The sequence below is a fragment of the Lytechinus variegatus genome, chromosome 13 (assembly GCF_018143015.1).
Source record: "Lytechinus variegatus isolate NC3 chromosome 13, Lvar_3.0, whole genome shotgun sequence".
NCBI lineage: Eukaryota > Metazoa > Echinodermata > Echinoidea > Temnopleuroida > Toxopneustidae > Lytechinus > Lytechinus variegatus.
Window position 1 is genome coordinate 32,772,243 of NC_054752.1, and position 17,396 is coordinate 32,789,638.

General features: G+C 39.1%; 1 protein-coding gene across 1 annotated transcript in view; it reads left to right on the forward strand.

Annotated features, from left to right (window-relative positions):
- LOC121426939 (mucin-17-like) overlaps positions 1-17,396 on the forward strand; it is a 65,975-nt gene that overhangs the window by 47,770 nt on the left and 809 nt on the right. The window contains exons 29-39 of the mRNA XM_041623359.1: positions 72-353; positions 737-1,126; positions 2,134-2,232; positions 3,612-3,893; positions 6,379-8,062; positions 9,164-10,974; positions 11,563-11,646; positions 11,836-12,141; positions 12,886-13,050; positions 13,887-14,001; positions 16,491-16,876. Coding sequence (XP_041479293.1) covers positions 72-353; positions 737-1,126; positions 2,134-2,232; positions 3,612-3,893; positions 6,379-8,062; positions 9,164-10,974; positions 11,563-11,646; positions 11,836-12,141; positions 12,886-13,050; positions 13,887-14,001; positions 16,491-16,876 — 5,604 coding nt within the window. The remainder of the gene's footprint in view (positions 1-71; positions 354-736; positions 1,127-2,133; positions 2,233-3,611; positions 3,894-6,378; positions 8,063-9,163; positions 10,975-11,562; positions 11,647-11,835; positions 12,142-12,885; positions 13,051-13,886; positions 14,002-16,490; positions 16,877-17,396) is intronic.

Sequence of the window (17,396 nt, forward strand, 5' to 3'; positions counted from 1 at the left end):
CAAGTAGGTCTACTTCCCTGGACAAAGCTTGAAGCGATTTGTACTATGTATTATCTTGCATCCATCCACAGCAACTGTTGATTTCATAACCGGTTTCAACCCACTGCCTGATAGCATTGGCTATGCTACAAGTAATGGACCAGCACCTTACCTTCCCGAGGGGCTGACGGAGGACGGATACGGTGATCTCATGCCCATCTCTCCTTTGGCAGCTATGGACCTTGCCCTTCTACATAATGGAGCCAGAGAAGAAATTGATCTAGAAGATGTCATGTTTACCTTCCCCGTCTCCCCTGATAGTGGTGCAAGTGAAGGGGATAATATCACAGCATACCTGTTTGATGAAGCTACTGGTAAGATTTCTTAGGAATATATATCTGTTTAAGAGTTGAATACCATTCTCACATCTGGTCAAAGTAAAGATGAGCCAGTATGTTCCTCTTTTGACAACATCAGAGTTGTGTGTAATGGATCCCAGGCCAATGAAATCCCTGTCAATCAGTTATCAGGCCACTTTTCCACCACTTGGTTTCAATTTTTCCAAGTGGGTAAGAAAGATTATCTGAATGCTGCAGTCTGTTTGCATTTAATACTCAGGTGTGCTGTTTTCCACTGCAAATATAATTCCTTATAACCTTATTTCGTCCATTGTTTGGGACTACCACCAATGTGCTTCATGATTGGTAGTTCTTGATGATAATTTCCAGGTGATTAATGTAATTGTTACTCCACGCAGGTTTATGGAGAGAGGATGGTGTAGGAGAAGTCATCCTGGATGATGACTCCAATCTTGTCTGGAGGTACACCGCAGCAATGCCATCTTCTTGGCTGATGGCAGCCACAACACCACCACCACCGCCTACAACCACTACGTCCACAACAACTGAGATGCCAGGGATTCAAGCATCCCTGACGGTTGCCGTGGTCTCCTCTAATGGCTACCCACTGGTCAATACTTCTATTCTCGTGTACAACGAGAACGAAACAACATATCTCAGTACCGGTACGGAATCCAATGTGGTGGAGATTGACGAGACAGTCCTGGAAGATCAATGGTTTGGGGTCGTTGCAACTAATCAGGGGTATGCTACCAATGGATTCATTTGGCAGAGTGGCGATGCTACAAGTAAGTTATACTGTGTTTCTTCTTTCACATCCACTTTTGAGAAAGATCTCAATTTGCTTAAGATATTCTTTTAACTATGGTGGAGTAAACAAGCCATGATGTAGGAAACCAAATGTGTAAGAAAGTTTTCTTCCATATTCTTGAGAGATATTTTTCAGTCGTGATGATGGATACTGCCCACTTTGCAAGAAAGATTTCTTGCATTAATTTAGCAATTTATTTCCCCATGACAAGGAAACCATCTTGCAAGAAAGATTTCATGATTCTTTACTAAAATATGAAAAAAATATTGTACCTTCAAGACAAGAAACTGTCAGCTCTCATTGTTGTAAAGCATATATATAAATTGTAAGCATGTTTTTTTCAGCTATACACTATAACCAAGTTGAATTTACATCGCTATGAATTGACTATTTTTTGTTTTGCCACATTTAGGTCTATCTACACATGGAGCTACAATATATTGCTGTCCAGCTTACAGCTGTATTTGTTTTTTAAATAAGAAAAAAGTGTTACTAGTATATCATTATGTAAATGATCTGAAATCTACTGATCCAGTATGCCACATTTTGTTGTGGCCGTTTTGGTGTTAAAGCTAACCTTTTCAGACAAGCTGATTTTCAAAATTTTTAATTTCAGAAGGCCAAATTACTATTTTTGCTTATGACATAAAGTCTTAACTTGCAAATTATTTGGGATTTTGAAGTTGGGTACTCATATCAAAACTTCTTTTAAAAAGATTGTCGGGATTTTAACAGTTTTTGTTGAGAAAGTGACATTTTTAAATATCACCACTTATTACATGATTGTTGGGTGCATCTTTCAAGTTTCACACAATATGTACTCTTCATAATTTAGTCTGACATTAAATCCAATCTTTGAAAATAAATAGTCTTTGATATTTTACCAAATCCTGACACAGGTTTTACATGTAGTTGATGGGTCAAAATGCTTTCAGAAATTTGAAACCTGATTGTGTCTGTATTTTGTCTGTATCCGTTCTTCAGATGTCACATTACAACTTAAAGAATGGACAAGTGATGAGCAAATTTCTGGATCCTTGAGCAATGGCCAATTTGTGATATTCTTCGAAGCAGACAATGGAGGTATATTTAATTTTTCTTGCATTTTCATGAAAATTATGTAGACATTTTTAGTGAAAATTTTTCTATACGGCCGAGTTTACTCAGTGTATTGCCTAACAGAATAACAGCAACTTCCTTTGTCAAAATTTAAAATCATATCTGAAACCTCAAGGAATGACCCAAATAAAAGACCTATGATTTTGGTAGAAAGCTATTTTGAAATTGACCTTCAACAAACTTGGAGCATCAGACCATGATATTTGACTGCCTTAATGGGCAATTCTACATCGCCGATGTAATTGTTGACTACAAACATTTGTGAAAAATTGTATGTACCTGTTTGTACCATGCCCTACCATTCAAAGAACATGTGTTCATAAATGAGATGAGTTTATTAAGTCTCTGGTGGAATTGCCCAAATATGTTGTTGAATAATGATTTCTAAAATTTTGTGTATCATACCAATCATAGAAAAGTTGAAAAGTTTCAAAAGTTGAAGAAAAATGACTGTCAAGCGAAGCATTGGGTAATATGTAAAGTCTCTTTCTAGTTATGAATGTTAATTATCACAGGGCAGTGGCTAGGAGTTTGGATGAACCGCACCACTTCTTGTCAGAAATTTGTTTTGTCTCACATAAATGTCATTTTTTAAATAGCTCTTCTCCATTTGAATATGTCTTTTATGCAAGGAAATAGAGTGAATGAAGTAAAAATATTACACTCAATACTGTGCATGAAATAATTCACATATGCAGATATTACTGTTAGGAAAATGCCAACATAGACATTGACATTACTCCATTTTACATTTTGATGGTTATTTCTATAAAACAGTTGTTCTGATAACAAGATATTTCCAGTGAATTGTCAATTAGAGTTACTTTGCCATCTGTTGGTATCTGTAATTGAATCCTTGATTCTGATTGGCTGTAGAAAATTCTTGCCATAGTAGTTACCATTGAATGGCAAAATTACCTTAATGGTAACCTGTGGCGGACCGCGACCCGGGAGGAGACAAATGGGGTGTTGCAAGAAACAATTGCAAATCTATTTTTGGTCCCTAAATCAATTATATGTAAAAATTAGTGATTGATTGCTAATCTTCTCCTTGAAACAAGAAGTTTAATCTGATTTGCTATAGCTAACGTTGATCTATCAGTTGTAAAATTGGAACAGAATATTTGCGATTGATCGCAAATATTTTCTTGCAACACCCCCAAACCAAAGTACTGGAGGGCCACAGCATTTTTCACTAACAATACAGTGCCCCTCAAATCATTGTCTCCTCCAGGTTACAGTCCGCCACTGATGGTAACTTTCATGCAACAGGACCCTGCGAGGCTAAAAACGCTGTAGTTAGAATAAGGATGATTAGTTTTCAACATTTTGTCCATCAACAGCTACTGCAAGATTCAGCACTGGCTTCTTCCCTCTCCCACATAGCATTGGCTATGCTACAAGCAATGGACCAGCACCTTACCTTCCTGAGGGGGTGACGGAGGACGGATACGGTGATCTCATGCCCATCTATCCTTTGGCAGCTATGGACCTGGCCCTTCTACAGAGTGGAGCCAGAGAAGAAATTGATCTAGAAGATGTAGTCTTTACCTTGCCCATCTCCCCTGATAGTGGCGTGAGTGCAGGAGACAATGTAACTGCTTACCTTTTTGATGAAAACACAGGTTAGTGTTCAAATTATTAGGATTATTCCCCAAGCAGAAGGGATGGGGTAGTATAGTGGCAGTACAGGTATGTGCAGGCCCTTAAGGTCTTGTTTTCATGACTTGCCAGTCATTCCTAAGCATATAATTTTCACCGTTTTTTTCATTGACGAACCTATATTCTTCCCAATGCCCCTCATTTCAGGCATCAGTGGGAAGGCGGGGTAAGTTGTGACAGTTTTTGTCTCACCTGCGAAGCAAAGTGAGACTATAGGCGCCGCTTTTCCGACGGCGGCGGCGTCAACATCAAATCTTAACCTGAGGTTAAGTTTTTGAAATGACGTCATAACTTAGAAAGTATATGGACCTAGTTAATAAAACTTGGCCATAAGTTAATCAAGTATTACTGAACATCCTATTAGAGTTTCATGTCACATGATCAAGGTCAAAGGTCATTTAGGGTCAATGAACTTAGACCATGTTGGAGGAATCAACATCGAAATCTTAACCTGAGGTTAAGTTTTTGAAATGTCATCATAACTTAGAAAATATGTGGACCTAGTTCATGAAACTTGGACATAAGGTTAATCAAGTATCACTGAACATCCTGCATGAGTTTCACGTCACATGACCAAGGTCAAAGGTCATTTAGGGTCAATGAACTTTGGCCGAATTGGGGATATCTGTGGAATTTCCATCATAACTTTGAAAGTTTATGGATCTGATTCATGAAACTTGGACATAATAGTAATCAAGCATCACTGAAAATTTTGTGCAAGTTTCAGGTCTCATGATTAAGGTCAAAGGTCATTTAGGGTCAATGAACTTTGGCCGAATCGGGGGTATCTGTTGAATTACCATCATAACTTTGAAAGTTTATTGGTCTAGTTCATTAAACTTAGACATTAGAGTAATCAAGTATCACTGAACATCCTGTGCGCGTTTCAGGTCACATGGCCAAGGTCAAAGGTCAATGAACTTTGGCCGAATTGGGTGTATCTGTTGAATTACCATCATAACTTTGAAAGTTTATGGATCTGATATTCATGAAACTTGTACATAAGAGTAATCAAGTATCACTGAACATCCTGTTCGAGTTTCAGGTCACATGATCAAGGTCAAAGGTCATGTAAGGTCAATGAACTTTGGCCATGTTGGGGTTTTTTGTTGAATAACCATCATATCTCTGTAAGTTTATTGGTCTAGTTCATAAAAAAGGGAAATAAGAGTAACCATGTATCACTGAACATCTTGTGCAAGTTAGAGTAGTATTCAAAGTGAGCACTGCTGCTATATTGAACCGCGTGATGCAGGTGAGACGGCCAGAGGCATTCCACTTGTTGCTTTTTGCATGTTAGAATTGATATGATTAATAATCTTGTCGAAATAAGTACCTTGCCTTGAAATTTAATTCTGAAATATTTTCCACCTATATATAACTTTCTATCCCCACACTGAAAGTCATCGTGACCTTTGAAAAAAAACAATGTCAAGTGGCTCAACTTGCCCCATATATGGGGTAAGTTTGAGCCACCTTATGGGGGGTAAGTTGAGCCACAAAAACTATGTACAAAATGTATGAGGGGAGAACCAGCATGTCAATTTTTTGTTTAAAGTCTTTTCACTTGCTAATTCTCTATAAATACTAACATCCTTTAAAAGTAAAAGAGCAGTCATGTAAATTTGCTCCTTTCAGCCAGCATTTCAATCGATTTTTATGGTTTGTTTGTTTTTTTAAGATACATTACCATAGGAATTACCATGGCTCAACTTGCCCCATGCTGTTTGGCTCAACTTACCCCAGTCCGAACTTAGTGCGATAATTCTGTATCACACATTTATTATGCATCCATCATATAAAAGACTATGACAAGAATGAAGATCCATACCTGGACTAATAATGTTGTTATCATGTCTTTATTATATTTAAAGATGTGTGTGTTTATAAAGCACTTATCTATTTCACACTCTTTTTTACTTTTTTGGCTGAAATTCATCTTTTTCCCTCTAAAAAACTACTTTTTGTTTCAAAGTTGAAAACAATGTGGGGGGGTTAATGGTTATGCTATGGGTCATCAATACATTACACCACCACAACGTCTGACTCATTCATTATTGGCCTGGGGCTGGTGGCTCAACTTGCCCCTATGCTCAACTTACCCCGCCTTCCAGTACGCAACGACACCCATTTCATGTTAAAGTCCAGTTCCCAAGGACTTTCTTGGCAATATTTGGACACTTTAGAATGACAAATATTTTATTGTGTCTTAGTGACATTGCAATGTCAAGGATTACTGTAACCATTTAAGTTGAAATATATGAATCAATATCAATAAAAACAAAATTATAGATGCTTCAACCTGGATTGTTAATTATTTAGATACTTCATGTTGATTTTCATAACCAAATTGTATAGGAGCAATGCTTCTTGAATACTTGAGATAACGATGAATTCATCCTCATCTTTTGAAATTAATCATTTAACAAATCGTTTTACTTTCTGCAGGTCTATGGATAGAAGATGGCCAAGGAGAGGTGCTGGTAGATGGTGACTCAAATCTTGTCTGGAGTTATACTGCGAGCATGCCATTGTCCTGGCTTTTAGCTGCAACAGTCGCACCACCACCATTCACTACAACTATGGCTACCACTACAGAGAATGCTACAACTATTGGAACAACATCAACACCAAACATGGCATCATCATCTACAGATGATGGTACAACATCTGATGTGACAATGGTACCATCATCTCCAGATAATGGCACAACAGCAGAAACAACCATGTCCACATCTCCATCCTCAGACAATGGTACTACAGGAGAACCAACCATGGCAACGACTCCATCCTCAGACAATGGTACAACAGTAGAATCAACCATGGCCACGACTCCATCCTCAAACAATGGTACAACATCAAGTGTGACCATGGCATCAACTACAGATGATGGTACAACATCAACACCAACAACTTCAGCACCTGTTAATGTCACTGGTACACCTCCACCACCTCCTCCACCTACTCCGCCGCCCCCTCCACCACCAACAGATAATGCTACAACTGTTGAGGCAACATCAACACCGACCATGGCCCCATCTTCTACAGACGATGGTACAACATCAGATGTAACTATGGTACCATCATCTCCAGATAATGGTACAACAGCAGAATCAACCATGGCCACGACTCCATCCTCAGACAACGGTACAACAGTAGAATCAACCATGGCCACTACTCCATCCTCAGACAATGGTACAACAGTAGAATCAACCATGGCCACGACTCCATCCTCAAACAATGGTACAACATCAAATGTGACCATGGCATCAACTACAGATGATGGTACAACATCAACACCAACAAGTTCAGCACCTGTTAATGTCACTGGTACACCTCCACCACCTCCTCCACCTACACCGCCGCCCCCTCCACCACCAACAGATAATGCTACAACTGTTGAGGCAACATCAACACCGACCATGGCCCCATCTTCTACAGATGATGGTACAACATCAGATGTAACTATGGTACCATCATCTCCAGATAATGGTACAACAGCAGAATCAACCATGGCCAAGACTCCATCCTCAGACAATGGTACAACAGAAGAACCAACCATGGCAACGACTCCATCCTCAGACAATGGTACAACAGTAGAATCAACCATGGCCACTACTCCATCCTCAGACAATGGTACAACAGTAGAATCAACCATGGCCACGACTCCATCCTCAAACAATGGTACAACATCAAGTGTGACCATGGCATCAACTACAGATGATGGTACAACATCAACACCAACAACTTCAGCACCTGTTAATGTCACTGGTACACCTCCACCACCTCCTCCACCTACACCGCCGCCCCCTCCACCACCAACAGATAATGCTACAACTGTTGAGACAACATCAACACCGACCATGGCCCCATCTTCTACAGATGATGGTACAACATCAGATGTAACTATGGTACCATCATCTCCAGATAATGGTACAACAGCAGAATCAACCATGGCCATGACTCCATCCTCAGACAATGGTACAACAGTAGAATCAACCATGGCCACTACTCCATCCTCAGACAATGGTACAACAGTAGAATCAACCATGGCCACGACTCCATCCTCAGACAATGGTACAACAGTAGAATCAACCATGGCCACGACTCCATCCTCAAACAATGGTACAACATCAAGTGTGACCATGGCATCAACTACAGATGATGGTACAACATCAACACCAACAACTTCAGCACCTGTTAATGTCACTGGTACACCTCCACCACCTCCTCCACCTACACCGCCGCCCCCTCCACCACCAACAGATAATGCTACAACTGTTGAGACAACATCAACACCGACCATGGCATCATTATCTACAGTCAATAGTACAACATCAACAGTGACGATAGCACCACCATCTACAGACAATGTTACAACATCAAATGTGACCATGACACCCTTGTCTACAGACGATGGTACAACATCAGCACCAACAAGTTCAGCACCTGTTAATGTCACTGGTACACCTCCACCACCTCCTCCACCTACATCGCCGCCCCCTCAGCCACCAACAGAAAATGCTACAACTGTTGAGGCAACATCAACACCGACCATGGCCCCATCTTCTACAGACGATGGTACAACATCAGATGTGACTATGGTACCATCATCTCCAGATAATGGTACAACAGCAGAATCAACCATGGCCACGACTCAATCCTCAGACAATGGTACAACATCAAATGTGACCATGGCATCATCAACTACAGATGATGGTACAACATCAACTCCAACAAGTTCAGCACCTGTTAATGTCACTGGTACACCCCCACCACCTCCTCCACCTACTCCGCCGCCCCCTCCACCACCAACAGAAAATGCTACAACTGTTGAGGCAACATCAACACCGACCATGGCCCCATCTTCTACAGAGGATGGTACAACATCAGATGTGACAATAACACCACCATCTACAGACGATGTTACAACATCAAATATGACCATGACACCATTGTCTACAGACGATGGTACAACATCAGCACCAACGAGTTCAGTACCAGTCAATGTCACTGGTACACCTCCACCACCTCCTTCACCAACACCTCCACCCCCTCCACTACTAACAGAGAATGCTACAACTATTGGAACAACATCAACACCAAACACGGCATCATCATCTACAGATGATGGTACAACATCTGATGTGACAATGGTACCATCATCTCCAGATAATGGCACAACAGCAGTAACAACCATGACCATGACTCAATCCTCAGACAATGGAACAACAGTAGAATCAACCATGGCCACTACTCCATCCTCAGACAATGGAACAACAGTAGAATCAACCATGGCTACTACTCCATCCACAGACATCGGTACAACAGCAGAACCAACCATGACCATGTCTCCATCCTCAGACAATGGTACAACATCTAATGTGACCATGGCATCATCAACTACAGATGATGGTACAACATCAACACCAACAAGTTCAGCACCTCTTAATGTCACTGGTACACCACCACCTCCTCCACCCACACCGCCGCCCCCTTCACCACCAACAGATAATGCTACAACGGTTGAGACAACATCAACACCGGCCATGGCATCGTTATCTACAGTCAATGGTACAACATCAACAGTGACGATAACGCCACCATCTACAGACGATGTTACAACATCAAATATGACCATGACACCATTGTCTACAGACGATGGTACAACATCAGCACCAACGAGTTCAGTACCAGTCAATGTCACTGGTACACCTCCACCACCTCCTTCACCAACACCTCCACCCCCTTCACTACCAACAGAGAATGCTACAACTATTGGAACAACATCAACACCAAACACGGCATCATCATCTACAGATGATGGTACAACATCTGATGTGACAATGGTACCATCATCTCCAGATAATGGCACAACAGCAGAAACAACCATGTCCACAACTCCATCCTCAGACAATGGAACAACAGTAGAACCAACCATGGCCACAACTCCATCCTCAGACAATGGTACAACAGTAGAATCAACCATGGCCACTACTCCATCCTCAGACAACGGTACAACAGTAGAATCAACCATGGCCACTACTCCATCCTCAGACAATGGTACAACAGTAGAATCAACCATGGCCACGACTCCATCCTCAGACAATGGTACAACATCAAGTGTGACCATGGCATCAACTACAGATGATGGTACAACATCAACACCAACAAGTTCAGCACCTCTTAATGTCACTGGTACACCACCACCTCCTCCACCCACACCGCCGCCCCCTTCACCACCAACAGATAATGCTACAACGGTTGAGACAACATCAACACCGGCCATGGCATCGTTATCTACAGTCAATGGTACAACATCAACAGTGACGATAACACCACCATCTACAGACGATGTTACAACATCAAATGTGACCATGACACCCTTGTCTACAGACGATGGTACAACATCAGCACCAACAAGTTCAGCACCTGTTAATGTCACTGGTACACCTCCACCACCTCCTTCACCAACACCTCCACCCCCTTCACTACCAACAGAGAATGCTACAACTATTGGAACAACATCAACACCAAACACGGCATCATCATCTACAGATGATGGTACAACATCTGATGTGACAATGGTACCATCATCTCCAGATAATGGCACAACAGCAGAAACAACCATGTCCACATCTCCATCCTCAGACAATGGTACTACAGCAGAACCAACCATGGCCACGACTCCATCCTCAGACAATGGTACAACAGTAGAATCAACCATGGCCACGACTCCATCCTCAGACAATGATACAACATCATCTCCTTCCAATGGTACATCACCAGTTGTTACGACCCTTCAGCCTGGCTTTGTCTTAGCCAATCTTTCTGTAATGGTGTTGGATACAAATGATGCTCCAGTGGCCAATTCTACATTGCTCTTTAGATTACTAGGTGGAAATGTCACCACTGTCACCACTGATGCATCAGGTGTCGGGACATTTGAAGCGATTGTTCCAGAAGGTGGAAGGGTTGCAGTGGTAGCAAGTGGGTCTGGTTATGCAAGTAATGGACTGCAGTGGAGCCCTTCAGATGACCAAAGTGAGTATTTCATGAAAAAAAAAGGATCATGATAGATTTGGCTAAATAAGGCAAAAGGAAGGGAAAATTAAGCTTGGTGAAAAATTCATTATCTATGCGAAAGCAAAATATTTCTGTTGTACTTCATTTCATTTCACTTACTGACATCATGGTAGTAGGCTTACAATGTTCTCTGTTCCAGAATAACTTTTTGCATTATATGTTGGGATGTGAGAATTCAGAAAAAACCTGATTTCACCTGTTCTTTTAAAGATTAAATCTTTTTATTGTTTTCTTGATCGAAATTTTGCAATTGAATATTTTCATTCACAGCTCTAATAATGTGAACTGAAATCTTTAGTCACTACATGTACTTAGATGTGATAATGTTGAATTTACACTTGCGTACACCTGGATGGAGTTTAATCCATTTCAGTTGAATTAAACTTTGCAAATTGTATTAAAAGGGAATAAATAACATGTCTAAATTCATTTAGGATCGTTATTGTAGGATTTGTTCACTGTATGGTGATAAAAATTCAATCAGTTTTAGCAATGTAATAGACACTGTTTAACAGATTTCATTATCATATGTTTTCTCCATGCTAGATATCACCCTTCGACTACTTCAGCTTGAACCAGTCACACCCGCCCAAATTGGGGAATTCTCTGTCTTTGAAGTAACTGATAACAGTAAGTTGATATATTTTGAGTAGATAATTTCCATGTTCAGTATTACCCTAATCATAACCCCAATACAGTTCCTTATATGCCATACTAACCCTAATATTGTATTGTCATATGCTGGGATGTGAAGAGTTAAATTCCATCCCATAGCTGTACTTTCGGTACTGACACTACTTATTTTCTTCTTCAATCAAGGCACAGGAGAGAACTATGTTGCAATCACCCGTATCCAGAGCAGTCAACTCTCTGAGAACGTCACCGTTGGTGCTGCATTGATCGTCGGAGGGGGATCCGAAGGGGTTCCGCACACGATCATTGTAGACGACAGTGGTGCCTTCCGGGATGTCGAGAGACTAGTGGCTATAGAGTTGACGGTGACCGATGAAAATGGGGATGATGTCCAAGGAATGGAAGACATCACTTTCACGCTTCCACTTGGAACCTTTGATGAGCTAGGTGCAGGAGAGTCCCTTGAAGCATTCTTTTACAATGAAGAAACTGGTGAGTTGTGCTTCATGAAATCATCGTTTAATAATTTCATTTAGATATTTTGTGAAGTTATTGAAATAAAAGTCATTAAAACATAAAGAATAAGTGCTTCATAAACTTATTTTGTGTACATGCGAATTTGATTTAAATAATAAAAAGATGGGGAGATATTACGAATATTTGGAAAATGAAGATATAATGCCTTGCCTTTACTGGCACACTTTTTGCAACTGATAATTTTCAAATGAATGTCAATATAAAATACATTTTTTTTTTTTAAATGTAATCTTAACATTTATCTTGCTACCGTATTTAATTCATCTTAATATTTCTTTGCACGTCCTCTTATTTTATTCCTTACTTTTCCTTCTTCTAAACTTTCATTGTTATTCCAATGTATTGAGGAATTTGCGTCTGCCAACTGTTTGCTCCAACTATTAATTTATTTAGTTTGCTTTTTGTCACCTTTCCTCCATCTTTCTTTTTAATAAACCTGTTTGGTATTCCCTAGCTTTTTCTCCTAAAATCATTTCTTCTCGCAACCATTTCAGTGTTATTATTATTAACTGAAACCACATTTGTTCATTAATAACAAGCATATTAGGAGTCTAACATAGTGCAGTAGAATACATACTCCAATGAATAATTTCTGCGCTCTATAAATCTTTATTATTATTCAAGTTTTCAGTTTGACTTTTCACATCTCCCTCTCAACTGATCTACCATTAACTCTTTTTCACCCCTCACCCCCTTCAGGTTTCTGGGAGGAGTCTGGCAGTGGTACCATAATCGTGGATTCCCAGGGGATGAGGCAGTGGGTCTTTGTTGCGCCCCATATCACCTGGTGGATGGCTGGAAGACTGGTGGACCTACCTGTTACAAGTACCCTTGCTACAACCATTCCCACCGGCTCGCCCTCTAGTAAGAAACAATTTTAATTTGTGAAAAAATTTATTATGTTTGCTCTTAGAGTGCACTTTATCAGAAATTTCTTTGTTGAAATGCAATGTCTTATAGATATTCATGTTTTCTGTACATTTTACCTTTCTTGGCCTCTGTTCACGTTTTGTGTTTGTATGGATCAAGGATTAATTTACCACATTCATACATTTACCAACATTTTTATCAGTTTTACTTTGCTTGTCTCCATTTGATTTTTAAAAATATTTTGTGAAAGATAAACACCAAATTGGTCCTTTATTAATACCTTAATTTTTATTTGGATGTGTCAAAGGGAAATGTATTTCCCTACATACATAGGTGTCTTTTCAAGCTATTATTGATTATTGATCTGAATGATGAATTTGGCTGACTTTAATGAAATATCTGATTATAAATAATGCTTAATATTTATCCAGACTTTAGCAGAGATGTTACTCGTTCTGTGTTTCAAGAAATGAATTCACATCTGGTCCAAAATTCACCTTACCTGGGTAAAATTCAACATAGTCTATAGCCAAGTCTCTTACCGAAGAAAATTGATGCCATAAAGTAGGATTTGAACTCGTGACCCTCTGACTTTATCCCATGATATTTCCTCCCATATTTACTGTCTGAACTTTTCCTGAAAAAATAAAATCATCACTAATCCACTAGCCTTATGATGACCATTCCAAATGTACTACATGGATGTTAATTTCTTAACATTTTCCCTTCATCAGTTTTAGATCATCAAGAATTAAACAATATAAGATCATTATCTATATTTTATCATTAGTATATTGTTGATGTTATCACTATCATGTTGTTTGTCTCAGCTACCCCAGGCTATCTTGGCACAATCCTAACCCGGACTCAATTCTATGTAGTCATCCTCCTATGTGCTCTCCTCATTCTTCTAATGTGCATGCTCAGTACCTGGCCTTGTTGTGTGTAAGTCAGCTTCTAAAGAATGATTCTAATTTGTAAATACTTCTGTTATTCCTTTCCACATGCATGCGTAATAATTTGTCTTGTGTACAGGGCCCAATGGCATAAATGTTACTATTATAGTAACTTTGCCAACCAATGTTAACTTCCATGAAATCCTTGATACTGATCAGCTGGTTAGCATAGTTCCATGGAAAATATCAGTGGAAGGGAAAGTTGCTATATAAGTAACTTTTATGCAACATGGCCGTGGTAAGTTTTTAAAGAATGATATAAATCTGGGGTCCATTTCATAAAACTTGTTATCGTAACAATTTTGCAATAACAGTTTTAAGCTGCTGAGATAATTCAGTCTGATTGGCTGATAGTAAACTTCTTGTGCATTTGCTATTATATAACAAGTCTTTTTGAAACCGGACCCAGATGTCTTGTCTTCTTATTTTTCCCATATGTATGTGCACTGCATGGTTCCTTGTGTAAATTGGTTTTAAAAGAAAGATATTAATCTGATAAATACATTCTCCCCACATTCTTCTCATAAGGATGCCCAGGACACTGTCAGGTTGATATTAAGTCAACTTTTTAATGGACAAGTCCACTGTTACAACAAGTTGATTTGAACATATATTAAGCATAATGCATTACTTATCAGAAACAGATGGAAAATCAGAAAATTATCATCCATCCAGTTTTGCTTAAAGGAAAAGTCCATCTCAACAAAAAGCTGATTTGAATAAAATAGAAAAATCCAACAAGGATAACACTGAAAATTTCATAAAAAAATCGAATATGAAATATGAAGAAAGTTCAGACATTTTTAAGTTTCGCCTAATTTCACAAAACAGTTATATTCACATCCTGGTCGGTATGCAAATGTGGGGGGGGGGGGGGCTAATGACACCACTCACTGACTATTTCTTATGTATTTTATTATATGAAATATTCCAAGTTTTCCCTGTTGTCCTGTGAAACAATAAAGCTTCATTCCTCCCTGAACATGTGGTATTACGATTGTTTTAACAATTTATGAGACACCCAATGATGTTACCTATACTGTATTCACAATTTATATTTTATGAACTATTTCAATCTTTTCTGCTAGCAAAAAGTCCATCCTAACAAGTTGATTTAAATGAATTGAAAAAAAAAGAACAAGCAGATATGCTTCATTTTTAAGTAAAGAAATTCTTGTGTGCATCAATTACTGCTTCACATGTTCATGGAGGAATCACACTATGCGGCTGCTGTACTATGGCAAAAGGAAGCAAGTTACAGAAGTATCATTTGTTGTAAATGAGCAATGTGTGTTCGATCGTCATTGACATAGGCATCAATGCACATTTTCTTCAATATCTTTTCATAAAACGATCATTTCTTCCCCAAATTTTGCCTGAACGTGCAACATATACAAAGGGTGTTTCTGAAACAACAATAACTCAACGTTGACAGATGTGTCACTTGCTCATTGTGCCAAAGTTGGGCAGCATGGCTAACACTATAATTAGGAAAAAAAAAGAAAAAATCATTTTCACTTTCATATAATTAAACGCGAAAGAAATTATGAGTGAATAATCTTGTTAGATTCCTACTTTGTATATTTTGTGGCATTTTTTTGTACAAAAATCCACAACGACTCATAGTCAATAAAAGTGACTAAACACAAGATGGAAGTGTAGGCTGTGATTAATTGATTTGCACCCACAATAGTCTTACTGCTCCAGACGCATCACCGACATTTAGTGTGCAAGCAAACTATATATCGGTTTGAACCTAGATTATAGGCTACAATGTGAATGACTTGCCCAGTGCTGAATTGCACCCCAGGAAGTGGAGAATGTGCATGTATTGCATGTATGAGTGCAATCCTATGAACAGGGTAATATTTTTTAAAATAAGAAGTCACATAAATGTTTAGCACTATTTTTATTGCTAATCATTATCTTCATGTCCCAAAATAATTTCAAACTATGCTGCTCATTGATAATAATTTCCATATAGCCCTAGAACTATTATTAACTTAGTAATGCAAGGAAATAATCCCTCCTAGCACCAGTCTAAAGGTGTAGCTATTGGATACAACATAAAACACTGACGAAAGTTTCACAACCCAAGTTTATTGCAGTTACCTTGATGTTACCTTGAAGGTAAAGGCCTGGTCACACCGCCCGATCGTTGTTGGAGTGGTCATGGAGCGGTAGGGAGAGAGGGTTGAATTTCGCTCACAACATTGGGGGGAAAATCGAAAACAAAATAAAAACAATCGAAATCGAAAATGGTGAACGATAGCAAGCGGTGATGATTTTTTTCTCTCCGCTCCACGACCGCTCAAACAACGCTCGGGCGGTGTGACCAGGCCTTTAGACATCGCCAGCAAGGTGTATTAGAGTACAGTGGGTTCCATTGTACCCATTTGATAACTGAGCAACAAAGCCTTACTCCCTGAAAATCTATTTCCATTTACATATCTCATAATTTGTGCTTCCTATGTGCAGTTGCAAGAAGAAAGAAAAGAAGAGCATCAATTTTGAGCCTCAGGAGATGCTTGAGCATCGGGGCACCAGCGCGGATGAAAACGATTACCAGGAGTTTGTCTACACGAATCGCGGCATGGAGGAAGATGAGGTGGACAGCAGCCCTTCGACATCCAACCAGGACATTGAACGTGGTGTCCCCGCTGAAGAGGATGCGGGTGAAATCCCGGCAAAGATTGAAATTGTGAGCGAGTATAAGTACGAGACGGAACAGTCACCAGATCCTCAAGACGGTCAGGAATTCACCACTTTCAAAGGACCCGAGGAAACGGACGGTAGTGGTGAAAAGGACGCAGCAGAAGAAGAGACTTTGCTTGTTGATGATAAGGGAGTCAACACAGTTAATGGTGATTTGGCATAAATGCATATTGTAGTACATTACACCCATTAAGACAAAACAAATGTGGGTTCCAAAGACAAACATATCTTTTTTAATCTTAATATATTGTTACCCAGTTGACTACTAAATTCTTAGTTCCGAATCTATATAAAGTATTTAAAGTATCTTACATTGATTATAAAATGACAGTAATAGAGTAAAGTTTCTACAAACAAATCCATTAACATGTGTTATTTCAAAGTGTTTCACATGTTTTTCTCTTTACTTCTTACAATGCATACTAATCTTATTGTAGGATGGTTATTTTTTTCATTTTCCTATTTTGTTCTTTTTCTTTAACTTATGCTTCATTCAACTGTTTTACCAGTGTTAACTAACTATATGACACAATCATAACGAGTGAGAACACAATCTAAAAAATACATTGTATTATTGTTCGCAATCAATCCAACATGTATTGCAAGTAAATTCTTACAATTCTTCGGCAGGGCGATGTAAAGTTTAATGCAGATTATAGATTTATATAT